Source organism: Staurois parvus, unplaced genomic scaffold (assembly GCF_062004578.1).
Source record: "Staurois parvus isolate SC_StPar_1 unplaced genomic scaffold, SC_StPar_1.0 ptg000153l, whole genome shotgun sequence".
In the NCBI taxonomy this organism is placed as follows: Eukaryota; Metazoa; Chordata; class Amphibia; order Anura; family Ranidae; genus Staurois; species Staurois parvus.
Genome location: NW_028317949.1, coordinates 4,669,480 through 4,686,879, shown reverse-complemented (window position 1 = coordinate 4,686,879; position 17,400 = coordinate 4,669,480). Strand labels below are relative to the sequence as shown.

Sequence of the window (17,400 nt, the reverse complement as noted above, 5' to 3'; positions counted from 1 at the left end):
AAACGGAGAAGGTGCATAGTAACAACATTTCCACTCCACTTATCAGTGTGTGTAAGAAAATATACCTGCCCTGTGGATCGCTCGCAAAGTCAGAAGCTGGAATTGCATTGTTTTGCAGTAAGGATTGCCATCGCCCGGGAATGTGATGTAAAAGGGGCCTGACACAACCAACCTACCCAGAGTTTAAGAGCAAGCTGCAGTAGGCCAGTAATATGGGTTTCCACCAGAACAGATACATCAGCCTTTTGTGATTTGAGGTGGGTCTAGTCTAGATTGCAGTGCGTTTAGGCTTTGCCCTCAACCCTCTGACATGCCATATTACAAATTTTAGGGGGGGGGGCCATGATAACACTAATAAAAATAGTAGTTGTGATCAGATCAGCAGGGACAAGTGTAACACTGAACACGTATTGTAACAGTTATACAAGCATTGGATACAGGACGTTACTAATCTGAAATCTAACGTTTCACAAGGGTAGTCTGGTTGTAAAATAAGGAATTCAGTAGGTATAGGTAGCCTAAAGAGTGGTGTTCCAGGCATTGACATGTAAGCGTTAATAAGTGACCTCGCTAGGGTGGTCAATCTATATATAGAGCTTAAATCAACAAAAACAGAAAAAGAAAAAAAACCTGAAAAAGAAATAAACTAAAAAAAACATCCGCAAGTGGAGCATAGGCTGGTCATGGAATCAAAATCCAGAATGAAAATAATCATAACAATAGTACTCCAGTCCATGGTTAGCAAATAATTGCTGAGCAGCTCACAGGGGCGCCAGGTGCTCTAGTTCCAGAATAATGGATGAGAATGGAAGGGGAGAGGGACATGGGGGGGGGGGGGAATAAAAGGTTCCATTGACATCCAACTGATGAATGCTTGAGCTCTCCATCTAGAAGGTTGGTATTTCAAATGGTATGTAAGGTCAATGCATGGATAGGGATATATACATCATCACCGTGGGTAAGAAGGGGGGAGAAAATGAAGTAGCACAGAGGAGTCTTGGGGCAAGTATTTCAGGAGGAAAGGGAAAAGGGGGGGGGGAGGAGGAAAACTCTGGGGTCCCAGTGTAGTAGAGTCCTGCTGCGTAGGCTTCCAGATAGGGTGTCAGAATATCCAAAGCCACGGACATGGAGGAGCTCCTAAGAGTGCACGTAACCTAGAAGAGCGTCAAGACGGTGCAGGGCCTGATGTTCCTCGGTTTTCCAGCCACTCGAAGACCGCCTCAGGATCCTCAAAAAAAGGGTACCTTATTTATCTCCCACTACTCATAACCTGGCCGAGTAGAGCATAGCGAAGGTTATGTGCTTTATCCACAGTTGTCGTTTGGCTTCTGTGAATTGAGCTCGGCGTCACTGCACCACTGTAGAGAAGTCAGGGAACACTTCCACTTTAACATTTCCGAAGGGAATATTGCCCTTCTCTCTGGCAAGCCAGAGAATGGTGTCTCGATCTCCAAAATTCAGAAATTTGGCAATGAAAGTTCGTGGGGGAGCCCTGTTAGGTGGTGGTCTTGCAGCCAGGTGATGGGCTTGTTCCACCATGAAGGTGGCAGAGAAAGACCTCTCTGCTATAGGTGTTAGTGAGTACATTCTGTAGAAAGGATGGAGGTGTGCGCTTTCCGCACCCTCTGGGATTCCCACCAACTGGAGGTTACATTGCCAAAGTCGCAATCCAGCATACGGTCTTTGTGACCCTCTCTCTCAGCTTTTGGAAGTCCTGGCGTATGAGCAAAATATCTACCTTCACCTCCTCAACCTTGGAAGTCGAGTCTGCTTCCAGGATCTTGTGCCTCTGCCGGCCTGGTCTGGTTCAGCAGGTGGGACAGTGCCATCTTCCCCCACATGTCTCTCTCTTCATGCTGGAACCTGTCCAGCTTTCCACTGGCGATTTCTTGGAAGGTGACATTGTGAGGTGGTGGGAGAAGGTGTACAGCTGAGGCAAAATACGGGCAGATAGTCCCCAGGATCAGTGAAATAGGATAAATTTCGAGCGGAGCTCCTGGTTAGTGCACCCTACACCATGCTGCTGGTAGCTGAAAATACACATAGGGTACTATTAGCTAAATCTAATCATGGCCACATTTAGTCAACAAAGTAAGCCAGGTTATTTGGGGACCCTCTTATTTTAAAGGGGTCTTCCAGATGGCCCCTGTCGCCTGCATGGATTAGGATCTGGCATGGATTTTGGGGAGGACCCCACAATGTCTCCTTTTTTTTTTCTTCCCTTTTTTTTAGGAAGCATCAACTTAAACATGAGTAGCTGCAGCCACTGTTTTAATGCAGAATGAGTACTGGCTGTCAATGGCAGCCAGGGAGCACCAATGGGGAGATATATACAGGTCATAGGAAGTAGGCCCAAGGTGCTTCATTTTAGTGTAAGCCTATATGGCAGGGGTGGCCAACCTGCGGCTCTCCAGCTGCTGCAGGACTACAAGTTCCATCATGCCTCTGCAAGTCAGTAACTTCCCATCTTTGCAATGCCTCATGGGAAATGTAGTTCCACAACAGCTGGAGAGCCACAGGTTAGCCACCCCTGCATGGTATACCTAAAGTCTGGAACTGGTTAAACATATTATACATTTGTACAGCGAGCAGTTGACATACTCTTCAATGGTGTGCTCACTGCCTACTAACACAGTCCATGAATACCCAGCCTTAATTTGTTTTTACTTTGAATTTTTTGTATGTTGGATTTATGGCAATGTACATAATCACTCGTACATTAGATTAGTATTACAATTAATTGGTGTATATCAATTTGTATTTTCAGAGCTTAAACTTTCTATTTAAAGTGATATTCTGTGTTTTTCTTCACAGTTACCTGAAAAACTTAATAAAACATATGATTGGATTAAACTGTGGAGGTTTTGGAGTCCTGGAAGCAAAACACCTGGGTTACGGATAAAGGAATGCTTGGAACTGCTTAAGAAAAAGGTACACATAGAGTAAACTTTTGTTTAAAAATAATTAGCATAAATGAAATGAAATGTGCGTCGTTCAAATAGGCAAGCTTTTGTTTATAACCTGTCATAATGCTCATGCTGTTTTTATTTGACAGCCAAAATTTGTCTGTACTTGCACAATACACCTTTTATAAAGCTCTAGAATCATTCTAAACAGATGCCATCAGTTATCTTTATTTAGTTGCCTTTAACCAGCAAGGTCTATTTTAAAAGAAAAAAATGCCTGTGTTGTGAAATTTGAGAGTTGACTTCTTCACAGTGCTTTTAGATACAGATATGAGTTGGGGGTCATTTTAAGGGCTTTTACTTGCTTGTTCAGAATATTTAAATACTTGATTCTGGCTAATTGTAAAATGAAAGAACATATGCCATTTAGGAAAAAAAAAAGTTCTGTTATGCATTTCTTTGGGTTTTTAGTCACATATAGTTTAATTTTTGGCATTTGCAAAAGCATTATTAAAACTGTAAATTCCTCACACTGTGCACATGATCAAAAACACTGATCAACAGAAGCAGCACAGTGCTAATGAGGTCCCATCTTCTGTCAGTACATACAGTTAGGTCCATATATATTTGGACACAGGCATCATTTTCATACTTTTGGATCTCTATGCCACCAGAATAAATTAAAAAGACACAATCCAATTTAATTTGAAGTGCAGACTTTCAGCTTTAATACAAGGGGTTGAATATAATAAATTATAATAAATATGAAGTACAAATTTTAGGAACTTCAACCATGTTTATACACAGTCCCTCCATTTTCAGGGGCTCAAATGTAATTGGACAAATAAATAAAATGTTCATTTTAATATTTTGTTGCGAATCCTTTACTGGCAATGACTGCCTGAAGTCTGGAACCCATGGACATTTCCTCCTTTCTGATGCTTTGCCAGGCTCTTACTGCAGCTGTCTTTAGTTGTTTGTTTTTTGTTTGTGGGTCTTTCTGCCTTTAATTTTGCCTTCAGCAAGTGAAATGCATGCTCAATTGGGTTGAGATCAGGTGATTCTCTGTTAATGCAGAATATTCCACTTCTTTTCCTTCAAAAGCTCCAGGGTTGCTTTTTCAGTGTATTTTGGATCATTGTCCATCTGTACTGTGAAGTGCCGTCCAATCAACTTTGCTGCATTTGGCTGAATCTGGGCTGACAGTATCTCTCTAAGCACTTCAGAATTCATCCAGCTTCTTCTGTCACATCATCAATAAACACCAATGACCCAGTGCCACTGGAAGCCACGCATGCCCATGCCATCACACTGCCTCCATCATGTTTTACAGATGACGTTGTGTGCTTTGGATCATGAGCTGTTCCAAGCCTTCGCCACACTTTTTTCTTCTTTTCATTCTGGTGCAGATTAATCTTAGTTTCATCCGTCCAAAGAATGCTTTTCCAGAACAGGTTTGGCTTTTTTAGATGTTTTTTGGCATCTAATCTGGCTTTTCTATTCTTCAGGCTTATGAATGGTTTCCACCTTGTGGTGAACCCTCTGTATTTGCTCTTGTGAAGTCTTCTCTTGATTGTAGACTTTGACAATGATACGCCCACCTCCTGTCTTTCACTTGTCTGAATGTTGTGAATGGGTTTTCCTTAACCATAGAGAGGATCCTGCAGTCACTACTGGACGTCCATGCCTTTTTATGTTCCTTATCTCACCAGTGCGTTCTTCTTTCCACAGAATGTACCAAACTGTTGATCTGGCCACTCCTAAAGTTGCTGCTATCTCTCTGATGGATTTGTTTCATTTTTGAATCCTTACAATGGCCTGTTTCCCTTGAATGTAGATTCACAGCAATAGATTCCGAATGCAAATACCACACTTAGAATAAGCTCCAGACCTTTTACCTGCTTAATTGATGAAGAAATAATGGAGTAGCCCACACCTGGCCATGAAACAGCTTTTGATTCAATTGTAATTACTTTTGGTTCCTTGAAAAAGAAGGGATGGCTACTCTTAAGAGCTGTAATTCCTAAACCCTTCCTCCAATTTGGATATACATACTCTCAAATTAGACCTGAGAGTGTGCACTTTCAGCCCATATCCATTATATAACTATAGCTTGAATATGTTTTGGCAAATACCTGAAAAAAAATAAAATGTTGCCTGTGTTCAAATATATATGGACCTAACTGAATGCATGCAACAGAGCCTAGTTGGCTGCTGATGCTTGCCCTTTTTCTTCCAGTGTGATTGCAGGAATAACAGAAGATTAATGTCAAAACAAATTCCAGTGCTTACACTAGTTAAATTTAAAAATATTTTAAAGCTGAAGTTTAGTAAAAAACAAAAAAGTGTTTTTTACTACAGCTTCAGGCCCGTAAGTTACCTGTAATAAAATGCATTACACATCTTGCTGACTGTAACTTACAGTAGAAATTGTCTCTCCAGTAAAGCGGAGTCATCTTCACAGCACTGAATTTCTGGCACTGCATGAGTTTATTGCCTTGATTCTAACACTGCAGTATGTTAGAGAGCTTCCCACCCATTTCTGTCCTCTCCTCCATTCATAACTCTTCTTGCATTGGGGCAGGGCTTTTTTTTATCAAACAGTAGGTGCAGGAACTCCCCCCTTCCAAGTTACCCCTTGTCTCCGCCCCCTACCCACCTGTGAGCAGCATTTTTTGGTTCCACCGCCTACCCACCTACCAGTACCCCCCTTCAAGTGAATAAAGGGCCGAGTATCCTTTTGTGGTGTTAAGTAATTTGTATGGAGATTGCTAATGGTAGCATAAAAAGCAGTAAAATAAATCCCCTACTGCCAGCAACAAATGCACATCCAGCAGCAAAATATACCCCAAAAACAATAGACCCACTACAGCAACAATAGATCTTCCAGCAGCCCGCAGCAACAGACACCTCCCTCAACAGTAGATCCCTCACAGCAACAATTAACTCTTCAGCAGCAGTAGACCCCTCCCTCATCAAGAGAAACTCCCCCAGTAGCGAGTATCAAATCCCCTAGCAGAGAGCATCAATAGACCCTCCAGCACACCCCATCACCCCTTGTCAGTACTTAGATTCAGTGCTGGAGGTGCCGGAACTGTGTTTCCCCGCGTTCCCACTGAAAAAAAGCCATGTGGTTACCAGAAAGCTCAGCATTGCAAAGAGACAGCAGCATCACTGGAGAGATTATTTCTACAGCAAGCTGCAATCAGGATGCTGGATACATTTTAAATGTATTTAAAGAGGTTGTAAAGCTTTACATATACTTAGTGAAGTAATTGACCTCAGGTGATACACAGAGATGAAGCAATTCCTCCTACATAAGTTGTACCTGTCTATCTGCAGTCTTCTCTTCTCTACTGCCGTTCAAAATGCAGAATTTATACAGCTTGTCTGGGCTTTCAAAAAGCAGGGAGCTGAAGTAACACGCTGCAGAGCTGATTGGAGGGACGAGACACACACCTCTACACAGCACACATTAACAGAGCTGAGGCTGTCAATCACAGGCCTGGAGGTCCCTCCCTGTCACCTTTTTCTCTTGGTGTCAGGAAAACTTGTCAGCAGTGACTCAGGCTGACAGCAAAGGAACAGAACAGCAGACAAAAATTATACTTGTTGCATTTAATTGAGATAAGTAAACATTATAGAGGGATATGCTTTGTTCATTTATCACGTCTGAGGTTTATAACCACTTTAAATCATACCTAATTAATTAATTGTTATCTGTATGTCTGTCTAAAGTACAGAAGCAAGGAGTGTGGAACAATGCATCTCTAAAGGTAAAATGAAAGGGTTCTGTAGCACAAGGCCATATGCCTTCGAACTGCAAGCTGACTTTATAGATCACTGTCACAGTCTGTAAATTGTGTGTGTGTGTGTATATATATATATATATATATATATATATATATATATAATTACACACTGAAGTTTTCTATATACATCAAGGACTGATTGAATTGAGTATCTTGTATGTCATTTTAGCATAATCCTGTATTATAGTGAAGAGAACAGCAAGGCTTATATTGCCACAAAAATGCATTCCTCTGCTAATCTGCTTAGCAACTTCATCAGAAATGGATTTGTGAATATGAAGCCACAAAGTGTTGAAGGTAGAATTTCACAAATGTTGGAGTGTAGCTGTACAGTTAGCCAATATGTTTGATGAGGTTTTTTTTCTATTAATTCCATCAGTCGGTTATTGTTCTTTTTTGTTCTACATACAAAAAATACTTCTATACACACAGTCCATGTGAGTGTATGTAACCAATAACCACTTGCTTTGGGGGAGCACTGGATAACATGTGTACATGTGCGGGATCACTAGGAGGAAACCCACACAACACAAGGAGATGTTCTTCATTTCCCACAGATGCAGATGGGGTTTCTGATTGGAATTGTGCCCAAAACACCGCACTGTAGTGCAAGAGTGATAAGCCAGTGTACTTATGTTTTGTTTCTGTGTGTGTGTTTATACAGTGAGGTCCATAAATATTGGGACATCAACACAATTCTAACATGTTTGGCTCTATACACCACCACAATGGATTTGAAATGTTGTTCCAGAACTGTGAAGGCTTTTTAGATGTCGTTTGGCAAACTCTAATCTGGCCTTCCTGTTTTTGAGGCTCACCAATGGTTTACATCTTGTGGTGAACCCTCTGTATTCACTCTGGTGAAGTCTTCTCTTGATTGTTGACTTTGACACACATACACCTACCTCCTGGAAAGTGTTCTTGATCTGGCCAACTGTTGTGAAGGGTGTTTTCTTCACCAGGGAAAGAATTTTTCGGTCATCCACCACAGTTGTTTTCTGTGGTCTTCCGGGTCTTTTGGTGTTGCTGAGCTCATCGGTGCGTTCCTTCTTTTTAAGAATGTTCCAAGCAGTTGTTTTGGCCACGCCTAATGTTTTTGCTATCTCTCTGATGGGTTTGTTTTGTTTTTTCAGCCTAATGATGGCTTGCTTCACTGATAGTAACAGCTCTTTGGATCTCATCTTGAGAGTTGACAGCAACAGATTCCAAATGCAAATAGCACACTTAAAAATGAACTCTGGACCTTTTATCTGCTCATTGTAATTGGGATAATGAGGGAATAACACACACCTGGCCATGGAACAGCTGAGAAGCCAATTGTCCCATTACTTTTGGTCCCTTAACAAGTGGGAGGCACATATGCAAACTGTTGTAATTCCTACACCGTTCACCTGATTTAGATGTAAATACCCTCAAATTAAAGCTGACAGTCTGCAGTTAAAGCACATCTTGTTCGTTTCATTTCAAATCCATTGTGGTGGTGTATAGAGCCAAAAATGTTAGAATTGTGTCGATGTCCCAATATTTATGGACCTGACTGTATATGTGAATGTTTTTATATTCAGTTTTGCAACCTTATTTGCTAATGATGATTTGTGATGGTTTTGTATTAAATGTTTACAAATGTGCTGTTTGAGAGTGTACTTGAGCATTCTTGTCCCTTAGAAGAGTAATAGCATTGAGTGGTGTTTTGTTCTAATCTTGTCTCCTTATCTGCAGTGGGCTGAAATTAGCAAAATGAAGATTTTCGATAAAAAACAAGAGGCTTGTGATGAGATATTTCAAACAGAAGACGAGTACAGTTTGTATGAGGCTGTGAAGTTTTTGATGCTGAGAACTGCTATTGACTTATACAACGCCAATGAGAATGGCATGGAAGTGCCTGTGTTCTCTTGGCTGCTATTTGCTAGGAACACATCTAATAATCCTTGTGAATTTATGAAGAATCACTTGAATCAAGTGGGACACTCGGGAGGACTTGAACAGGTATGTGCCATCAAGATGTTTGAATAGATGACATCTACTGTTCTTAGTTGTAATTTAGATATTTCAAGATTTAGTTTGTGGATTAGGACTAAAGGAACATTCACTGCAGCTTTTGGCATACTTTGAAAATTGTTTTTAAGTTTTTTATCATTTTTCCTGACTGCCTAGTGTGTCATTGAACTAAATAATGTATGCAAGCAGTGAAGTCACGGTGACTGACCTTTATATCAATTCACAATCAAATAAATCAATCAGTGCAGATAATAAATTCAATACGAGAGACTGAGCACACTGACACTACATGTAGCTGCCTGTTCGGCAGCAGCCGCTTTGTAAGTGTTCTTGTGGGCTGTTACTATTTTATATTTATTTTTTAATATTGCGATTTACATTCCATATTTGAGTAATATCTACTGGTCAAATAAATGTGTATATATATGTCACTATGAGAGTTTCCTTCCCATGTGCTTTATGATCCAACTGAGGAGTGGAATCCGAATTGGATGGCTGGGCTGAGCAGCAAAGAAATGCTGGGACTCTGATATAGAGTGATTGATGTGCTGAGAGGATCCATCCACCTCGGGATCAGTTACACACATGTAATCAACCTCTGTAAAGGAGTATGTGGGTCTGGTAAGCACATTACCTCTCTTTGGAGCTGGGATCACTGGATTTGAGGATTCACTTCATGGCTGAAATTTATTTCTTCAGCTTTTAAAAGTCACAGATGCATTTTAATGATTGTGGACACTATGTTTATTAACGTTTAATGTTCTCACTTGATTTGTGAATTTTTCTTGATTAATAACACACAGGACTTTTTATGTAGTAGCTTATACATACATGAAATTCATTTTTGATTTATGTGCACTGAAGGATTTCTCATAGTGAATTTATTATCAGTACTTATGGATTTATTTAATTATGTATTGTTATAAGGGTTAGTTTTATTATTTTTGGTGCTGCAATTTATTCACATACATTTTGAGTTTGGCATATATTGATTCCTTTGCTAGCTGCCTTACCGTTCCACTGAGAGCAGATATTTTGTGTTTTATTCAGTGGCTCAAAAAAAAAAAAAAAGAAAGAAAAAGTAAATCAATGCCAAGTGACACACAAGTTATTTTCATGAATCACTAAAATATAACTTGATTGATTTATTGAAAAAATGGTCAGACACTCAAACTGCATATTGCACTAATATTCATGTCATCCTATATACAGTACATCTGTTATGATTTTGGTTTGGGAAAGGGGAGTATTTAGGGTGTAACAAGGTGCAAATGCCTCCCCTCCTACCTTCTAAACCATGTTCTTTTCCCACGTAGCAACTGGAACACCTAAAAATGGCACAGCTATATCATTGATTCACAGAGATCTGTAAACAAATAAACTATGAGTCTCATCTGCCACGGTGTTCGTTCTATAACTGACAGCTGTAGTTTTAGGACCCAGTAATTGTACCCACAATCAACAGAAATCGTCGATGTAATGGTTTTCAAGTTCCTGCAAAAAAAAATATATATATAATACAATAAATAAATGCACATTTGTTTTTCTGCCAAAAACAAGTGCATTTATTATTTTTTAATTTAAAGCTTAACCTAGCCTTTAACCCGTTCCTGCCAGCCGTATGCGTGTATGCTACTTCCAGGCGGGCTTTAATGCTGAGTGGCCACATATATGCGTCTTGATGTCAATTTTTTTTTCTGTGCTGAGAGCATGCGCCCTGTGCACTTCCAACACAGTTACCAGCAACTGCTGGGAAGCGTTCCGATGCATAATTACGATCAGGACCTTTTTGAACATGTGACAGCGAATCACAGTGTCCACATGATCGGAATGCCCGCCTCCCGGTATTTAAGGGCTGGAAGGCGTTGGCAGGAAGGGGTTAAGCATGTACACGCCTTTTGATAAAAAGGGAAAATTCTATTCTGCCTTTAGAAAGTACATAAAGAGGTAGCCGTGAAAAAAAATTGAAAAGATCTAGTGTGACCCTATACTTGTGCCCTGCGCTAGTCATAAATAGACTTTTCAGCAGTGCTCGATAGATAACTGCAATACATCCCCGTCACATATTAATATCCTAGTTGTATTGAATGTTCAACCCTAAAAAAGCAAAAGGAAAAAAAAGACATTTCACTTTTCATTATAACTTTTTTTATTGCTTTTGTATTTTACTTTTAACCTCTTGCCGTCCGCCGGCTGTTTAAAAACGGCGGGGCGGTGGCAGTCCAGGGGCGGGTTGCCGTTCATAAACGGCACCCGCCTTTTCTAGCTGGGCGCGCTCCCTAGGAGCGCGCAGCACCACGATCCGGTGCCTGCTGTGTCCTCTGGACACAGTGAAACACCGATCGTCGGACGGGACCTCTATACGAGGTCCCAATCAGTGATCACATGCAAAGTAGTAAGCAAGATGTCACTTGTGACATCATTGCTTACTATGTGTGAAATCTGTGAATGATCACAGAGGTCACATGGTACAAGGCTATTCACAACAGCCTTGAACCATGTGACAAGCTGTGACCAATCAGAGCTCACTCAGTACTTCTCAATGACTGCAAGAATGCAGACAGAGAGAAAGAGAAATGATTGCATTTACATCCTATATGGGTGTAAAAGCAATCAGTGTAGAAAAAAAAAAAAAAAAAATCTTCATCACCCCCCACAAGTAGTACAGTGTCACCATGGTGACACTGTACTGCTAGGGTGACATTATGTAAAAAAAAAAAATAAAAAATAATATAAAAATGTAAAAAAAAATGTTTAAAAATTATAATTTTGGTTATAAACTCATTTGAATTTTTTTTTTTTACTAAAAAGTGTGATAGCGCTGAAAGCTGAAAATTGCCCTGGACTGGAAGGGGGTAAAAGTGTCCAGACAGGAAGTGGTTAACTGCATCGCCATTGCATTGGTAGTCATGTAACAATACTGTTCAATGTTCTCTAGCACTGTTGGAGATCTTTCTCCATTTCATTTATAACCAATGGATCGAAGAGTACTCTTTATTTTGCTGTGCTCTAAGCCACACCTATTTTGTAATACCTGTTGTTGTTTTCTATGTTTTATTTTACTTGTTGTGTAAAACTTCAAAAACTAGAACTTCTTTTTCTCTTTTATTTTTTTACCATTCTGAGGATCTAGTGGTGTTTTTATGAACCTGAAACTGGGGGGAGAAGCACAGGTATGCTTTGCACTAGTGGGGTTCTTTCATTCTTCGCGGAGGCATTCTCCCCTAGATTTCCTCTTCCATGTGCACTACTATGTACCTTGTTGGGCTTTCATCTTGACCTAGAGCTGGAAGAGCAATGCCCTAGAACTGAGGGCTGTTTCCTTCTGCAGGCAGATAACTGATACCTGACAATGTGTTTTATGTGTTATTGCATCTTTCTATTGTAAGCATTTTGAACTTCATATAGAAAATTGCTCTAACTAATTTGGAAATATTTTTCCACTCACAGGTCATGTGGTTTTTTTTCTGTATTTGATTTTCCATTAATGCTGTGGAATGCAATATATTTCAAAGTTTGAATACAAATGAAAAAGATAAATGCATCATTTTGTGTTATATATGCTCCACTAATGAGACTTTCTAGTCACATTTTTTTTTCATTATACATTAAGTACATCCAATCTCCAGCAGTCTTTGTTTACAGTATTTGACTATACGGCTGTCTTGGATATTATAAATACATTACTGCAGCTTAGCAGTTGTTTGGTGGTAAAAATGTGTCTCTTACCAAAGTGTATATTAAATAAATGTGTAGTTTTAGAAATTAGAATGTAAGCTCTGACTCCTGCAGGAACTGCTAGCTTTTATTTTTTCCTTATGTTGTCAATTCATCCATCTTCATAGGTTGCTTTTTGTGCCACTCACATTAAACAGCCTTTTTTACTGAAAATGTGTTTATTTAATAACATAATTTATCAGCAGAAAATATCACAATAACCTATATAGAGAGGTTAAACCAGTATATCAACCCATGACCAGAAAAGGTGGTTGGTTAAAGGGTATATGAAACCCTAAAGAGCCTGTCTAGACACCTAACTATCTAAAATATTTAGTTCAGTTACAAAAAAACAAGAAGTTGCTAGATAGTTAACCTTGTGCTTGCACCTAGATCCTGTTTAGATGTTTTTAACATTGGAGGAGTGCAGACTGAGTTCCCAGTACAGCTAGAGAACTGACCACGCTGTGCTTTTATGCCTGGTGTGGTCATTTTTTGAAAGCAGAGGGACTGCCATGAACACCAGAAATTTCACACAAAAGAAGCAATACAAAGCAAACAGGATACTTTTTATTTTATGTGCATAGTACAGCAAACATATATCAGGAATATGAAATATTGGGTTTACATATTCTAAAAGGTAGGCCTTGTGATTGTTTAGCCCAAAAAATTACCAAATTTAAGGTGCAAGTTATTTCAAAGTCTTTCTGACAATTATTCTTAGAGTTACTATAGTATAGGTTGTCTAGGGGGGAGGGATGTGTTCAATATACAGTGGGGCAAAAAAGTATTTAGCCAGCCACCAATTGTGCAAGTTCTCCCACTTAAAACGATGAGAGAGGCCTGTAATTGGCATCATAGGTAGACCTCAACTATGAGAGACAAAATGAGAAAACAAATCCAGACAATTACATTGGCTGATTTGGAAAGAATTTATTTGCAAATTATGGTGGAAAATAAGTATTTGGTCACCTACAAACAAGCAAGATTTTTGGCTCTCACAGACCTGTACCTTCTTCTTTAAGAGGCTCCTCTGAAGTTTGCTAGAGAGCATTTGGATGATCCAGAAGAGGACTGGGAAAATGTCATATGGTCAGATAAAACCAAAATAGAACTGTTTGGTAGAAACACAACTCGTCGTGTTTGGAGGAGAGAGAATGCTGAGTTGCATCCAAAGAACACCATACCTACTGTGAAGCATGGGGGTGGCAACATCATGCTTTGGGGCTGTTTCTTCGCAAAGGTACCAAGACGACTGATCCATATACAGGACAGAATGAATGGGGCTATGTATCGTGAGATTTTGAGTGCAAACCTCTTTCCATCAGCAAGGGCATTGAAGATAAAACGTGTCTGGGTCTTCCAACATGACAATGATCCCAAACATACCGCCCAGGAATTGAAGTAGTAGCTTCATAAGAAGCATTTCAAGGTCCTGGAGTGGCCTAGCCAGTCTCCAGATCTCAACCCCATAGAAAACCTTTGGAGGGAGTTGAAAGTCCGTGTTGCCCAGCGACAGCCCCAAAACATCACTGCTCTAGAGGAGATCTGCATGGAGGAATGGGCCAACATACCAGCAACAGTGTGTGCCAACCTTGTGAAGACTTACAGGAAACGTTTGACCTCTGTCATTGCCAACAAAGGATATATAACAAAGTATTGAGATGAACTTTTGATATTGACCAAATACTTATTTTCCACCATAATTTCCAAATAAATTATTTCCAAATCAGCCAATATGATTGTCTGGATTTTTTTTCTCATTTTGTCTCTCATAGTTGAGGTCTACCTATGATGCCAACTCCAGGCCTCTCTCATCTTTTTAAGTGGGAGAACTTGCACAATTGGTGGCTGACTAAATACTTTTTTGCCCCACTGTATATACAAGAATAGTCAAAAGTAGGCTCTAAATGTGTAAGAGATATGGTAGTTGTTGTTTGTACTAAGCTTTGTTCAACTTTCAGGAAGCCTAACTTGTGCCTGTAGCACCCCAGTTAAGTAACATACCTATAGGAGTCTGGTCAGGCCAAGTAATAGCCTCCTATACTCTTCCACGTAATTAGAGGAAGGAAGGGGAGATTTGGAAACCTAGAAAACTGAAAAAGTAGCTTGATTTTAAAAAGGTTTAGTAGAGTTATACAAGATATGATCAAGATTCATATGATAGTGAATTTCTCAATGAACCTACAAAGTTTTAGTATTTTGTGTAAGTTCCTGAAATCTCTTGGCTGATATATCTATCGTAGAAAGCAATGATGGTTTTCTGTCTCTAAATGGAAGAAAAAAGTTGTCTTTAAATATCTTGGAGCTAGTATATTTTTTTTTCTTCCATAAATGAATGGTTGGGACAGTAACACATACAGGCAGTCATTAAGTATTTAATATAAAGAAGGTCTTTCGGAATATTTTGTAAGAGGGTGTGCACACTTATGCAACCACATTATTTTCCTTTTTTTATGTTTATTCACCCCTCTAAAAGATTTCATGTTTTTTTTTTTTCAATTGAGTTGTACAGTTTATAGGTCACATTAAAGGTGGAAAAAGTTCTGAAATGATTTATTTGTCTCATTTTTTTACATCACAGAAACCTGATATTTTAACAGGAGTGTGTAGACTTTTTATATCCACTGTACATAGGTTGTAGCTTTCTTTCCTCTGTCAACCACAGGTTGTGCCCTCCCCTGTCACCATTTTTCTCTTGGTGTCAGGAAAACCTGTCAGCAGAGGAAGGAAGTCGCAGACAGAAATGTTCAAGTAAAGTACACACTATAGAGGGTTGTGCTTTGTTCCTATTTTTGTCTGAGGTTTACAGCCACTTTAAATTCCTTTATAATTGAGAGATATTTGACTGTTCTAAACACTTTACATTGCAGGGATAAAACTGTTCCCCACTTCTGCTCATGACCTGTGTAATTGGTTTTAAAGTTATTTCACAGAAAATGCATGATTGCTGTACTACTTCCTATATTGTATTTGAAATGTTATTGTGCAGCAGCTGGAAAATACATGATGCAAATAATTAAATTGGTCTTGTGACATAAAATGAGTCTAGCAAATTGTGAAACAACCTCTACATGAAAAGCTTCCCTCTTGCTACATTTGTAATGTTTTACATTTGTGTGCCTGTGTTTATATTTTAGCTTCTTTATATCTTGTTTTTTTTTAGGTTGAAATGTTTCTTCTTGGATATGCATTACAGCAAACAATAAAAGTGTATAGACTATATAAATATGGAACAGACGAATTTGTTACACAGTATCCGGATGACCAGGCAGATTGGCCTGTGGTAACTCTCATAACGGAAGATGACAGACATTATAACGTTCCAGTTAGAGTATGTGAAGAAACAAGTTTATAGATATTGTATCATATTATATAAATGACTGATAACTGCTACTGTTTTAAGATTGTGCTGTTACATGAACTTGTCCTCTCTTTTATCTGGGAACCTTCGGAGGTCCTCCTTGGAAGAACTTCAGTGCTAGTTTGGAATAGTAAAGACTGTACAATGGGTTTATGGGTGGAGGGAGTTATCATTAATTACTTCTAATTGCTTTGTACTGGGTATTTTGTTATTTTGGGAAATTTACGGGCAACTAAGAACCTTGTGGATCCTGTATACATATTTGATGGCAATTTTGGGTTTATTACCCAGATTTCTGACATGATTTCCACAGATGCCTTTGCAAAGTAAAACATTTCTGATTTTTGAAACCGTTCTCTTCTTTTCATTTGCCTTGTGTATATATGTAATTCTTCATACTTCAGTTGTAATTCATTATCTAGTTCAAATTCCTGGACTTGGCCTTATTTGACGATTTGTGAAGAAGCACATTTAATGGTCTGATTCAATACATAAATCCTTTATTATTATCATCATCCTCATTTTATAGTATTATAAGCTCCTTTGATATAGTTTTTCACACCTCCTGTCACTTGTCACATCTTCTAGTCAGGTCTGCATGTCATTAACCCTTTCATGCATGAATTCTGAAAGCCACAGTCAGGATTTTTTTCCTAAGTGTTTTTATTACTCTTTAGGCATGAAAAAAAAATTGAACTTCATTATTTGAACATTCATTTTCCAAGGAGTTCTATGCATGCATTTGAGTCTTTAACTGAAGACTTGACTCAGCTGGTATTTGCGCCACTATCCTATAGCCCTTTCTATCATGCTCTGCATTTGAGTTCTACAAAATGTAAAGACATTAAAGCAGTAGTGAAGTGTCCTGGAAAAACATTTAAAAAATGGTCCCTCTGCAGGTTTAACCACTTGCCTACCGCAATTCTGGAATTTCTGTCACATATGTTAAACGCAATCTGCATTTTTTTTGCCAGAAAATTACTTAGAACCCCAAACATTATATCTTTTTAAGCAGAGATTGAAGAGAATAAATTGTTGGGTGTTTCAATTTTTTAATGTAACATCAGGCTTCTTCTGATTGACTAAAGTAGAAAGGCGGGTGGATGAAGTCATGATCTCCACCTCAGGCAATCAGAGGAAGCCTTGTATTCATTCAAAAATACAAAGCCTCCTGTGAATGATTGAGCAGCACTCAGCCTGGCTCAATTTTGTTTTGGGGCACGACAGGAAGTTCCTGTCACACTGCCAGAACACAGAGCTGTATACCATATGTAGCAGTGCTCATAGCCACTGCACAATTCCCATCCAAGCACACCTGAGTGTTGGGACAAGGACTACTAGGACAATGGAAGGGCGCAGGTGCCCGGAGGCTGAAACTGCAGTGAGGGCACCTTGACATCACCTAATCCAGTAAAGAGAAGGGCCAGCTCACAAGCTGAGTTCGATACTATTTGAACAGGATCGCACCAAACCACGAGCAGAATCAAGGCCAGAGACGTGCAGAAGTTGGCAATGTGCTGACAACAAGGTACAGAATCAATAGGAAAAAATCTTGATCAAGAGGCCGAGGTAGTCCAGATGCAGGCCAGATGAAAGCCAGGTC

General features: G+C 39.3%; 1 protein-coding gene across 2 annotated transcripts in view; it reads left to right on the top strand.

The window, feature by feature from the left end:
- Nucleotides 1-16,147, top strand: part of OTULIN (OTU deubiquitinase with linear linkage specificity) — an 89,404-nt gene extending 73,257 nt beyond the window's left edge. For both annotated transcript variants that reach the window (XM_089674837.1, XM_089674836.1), the window contains exons 8-10: nucleotides 2,815-2,931; nucleotides 8,438-8,704; nucleotides 15,600-16,147. In XM_089674837.1, coding sequence (XP_089530963.1) covers nucleotides 2,815-2,931; nucleotides 8,438-8,704; nucleotides 15,600-15,791 — 576 coding nt within the window. In that variant the 3' untranslated portion in view covers nucleotides 15,792-16,147. The remainder of the gene's footprint in view (nucleotides 1-2,814; nucleotides 2,932-8,437; nucleotides 8,705-15,599) is intronic.
- Nucleotides 16,148-17,400: the final 1,253 nt, after the last annotated feature.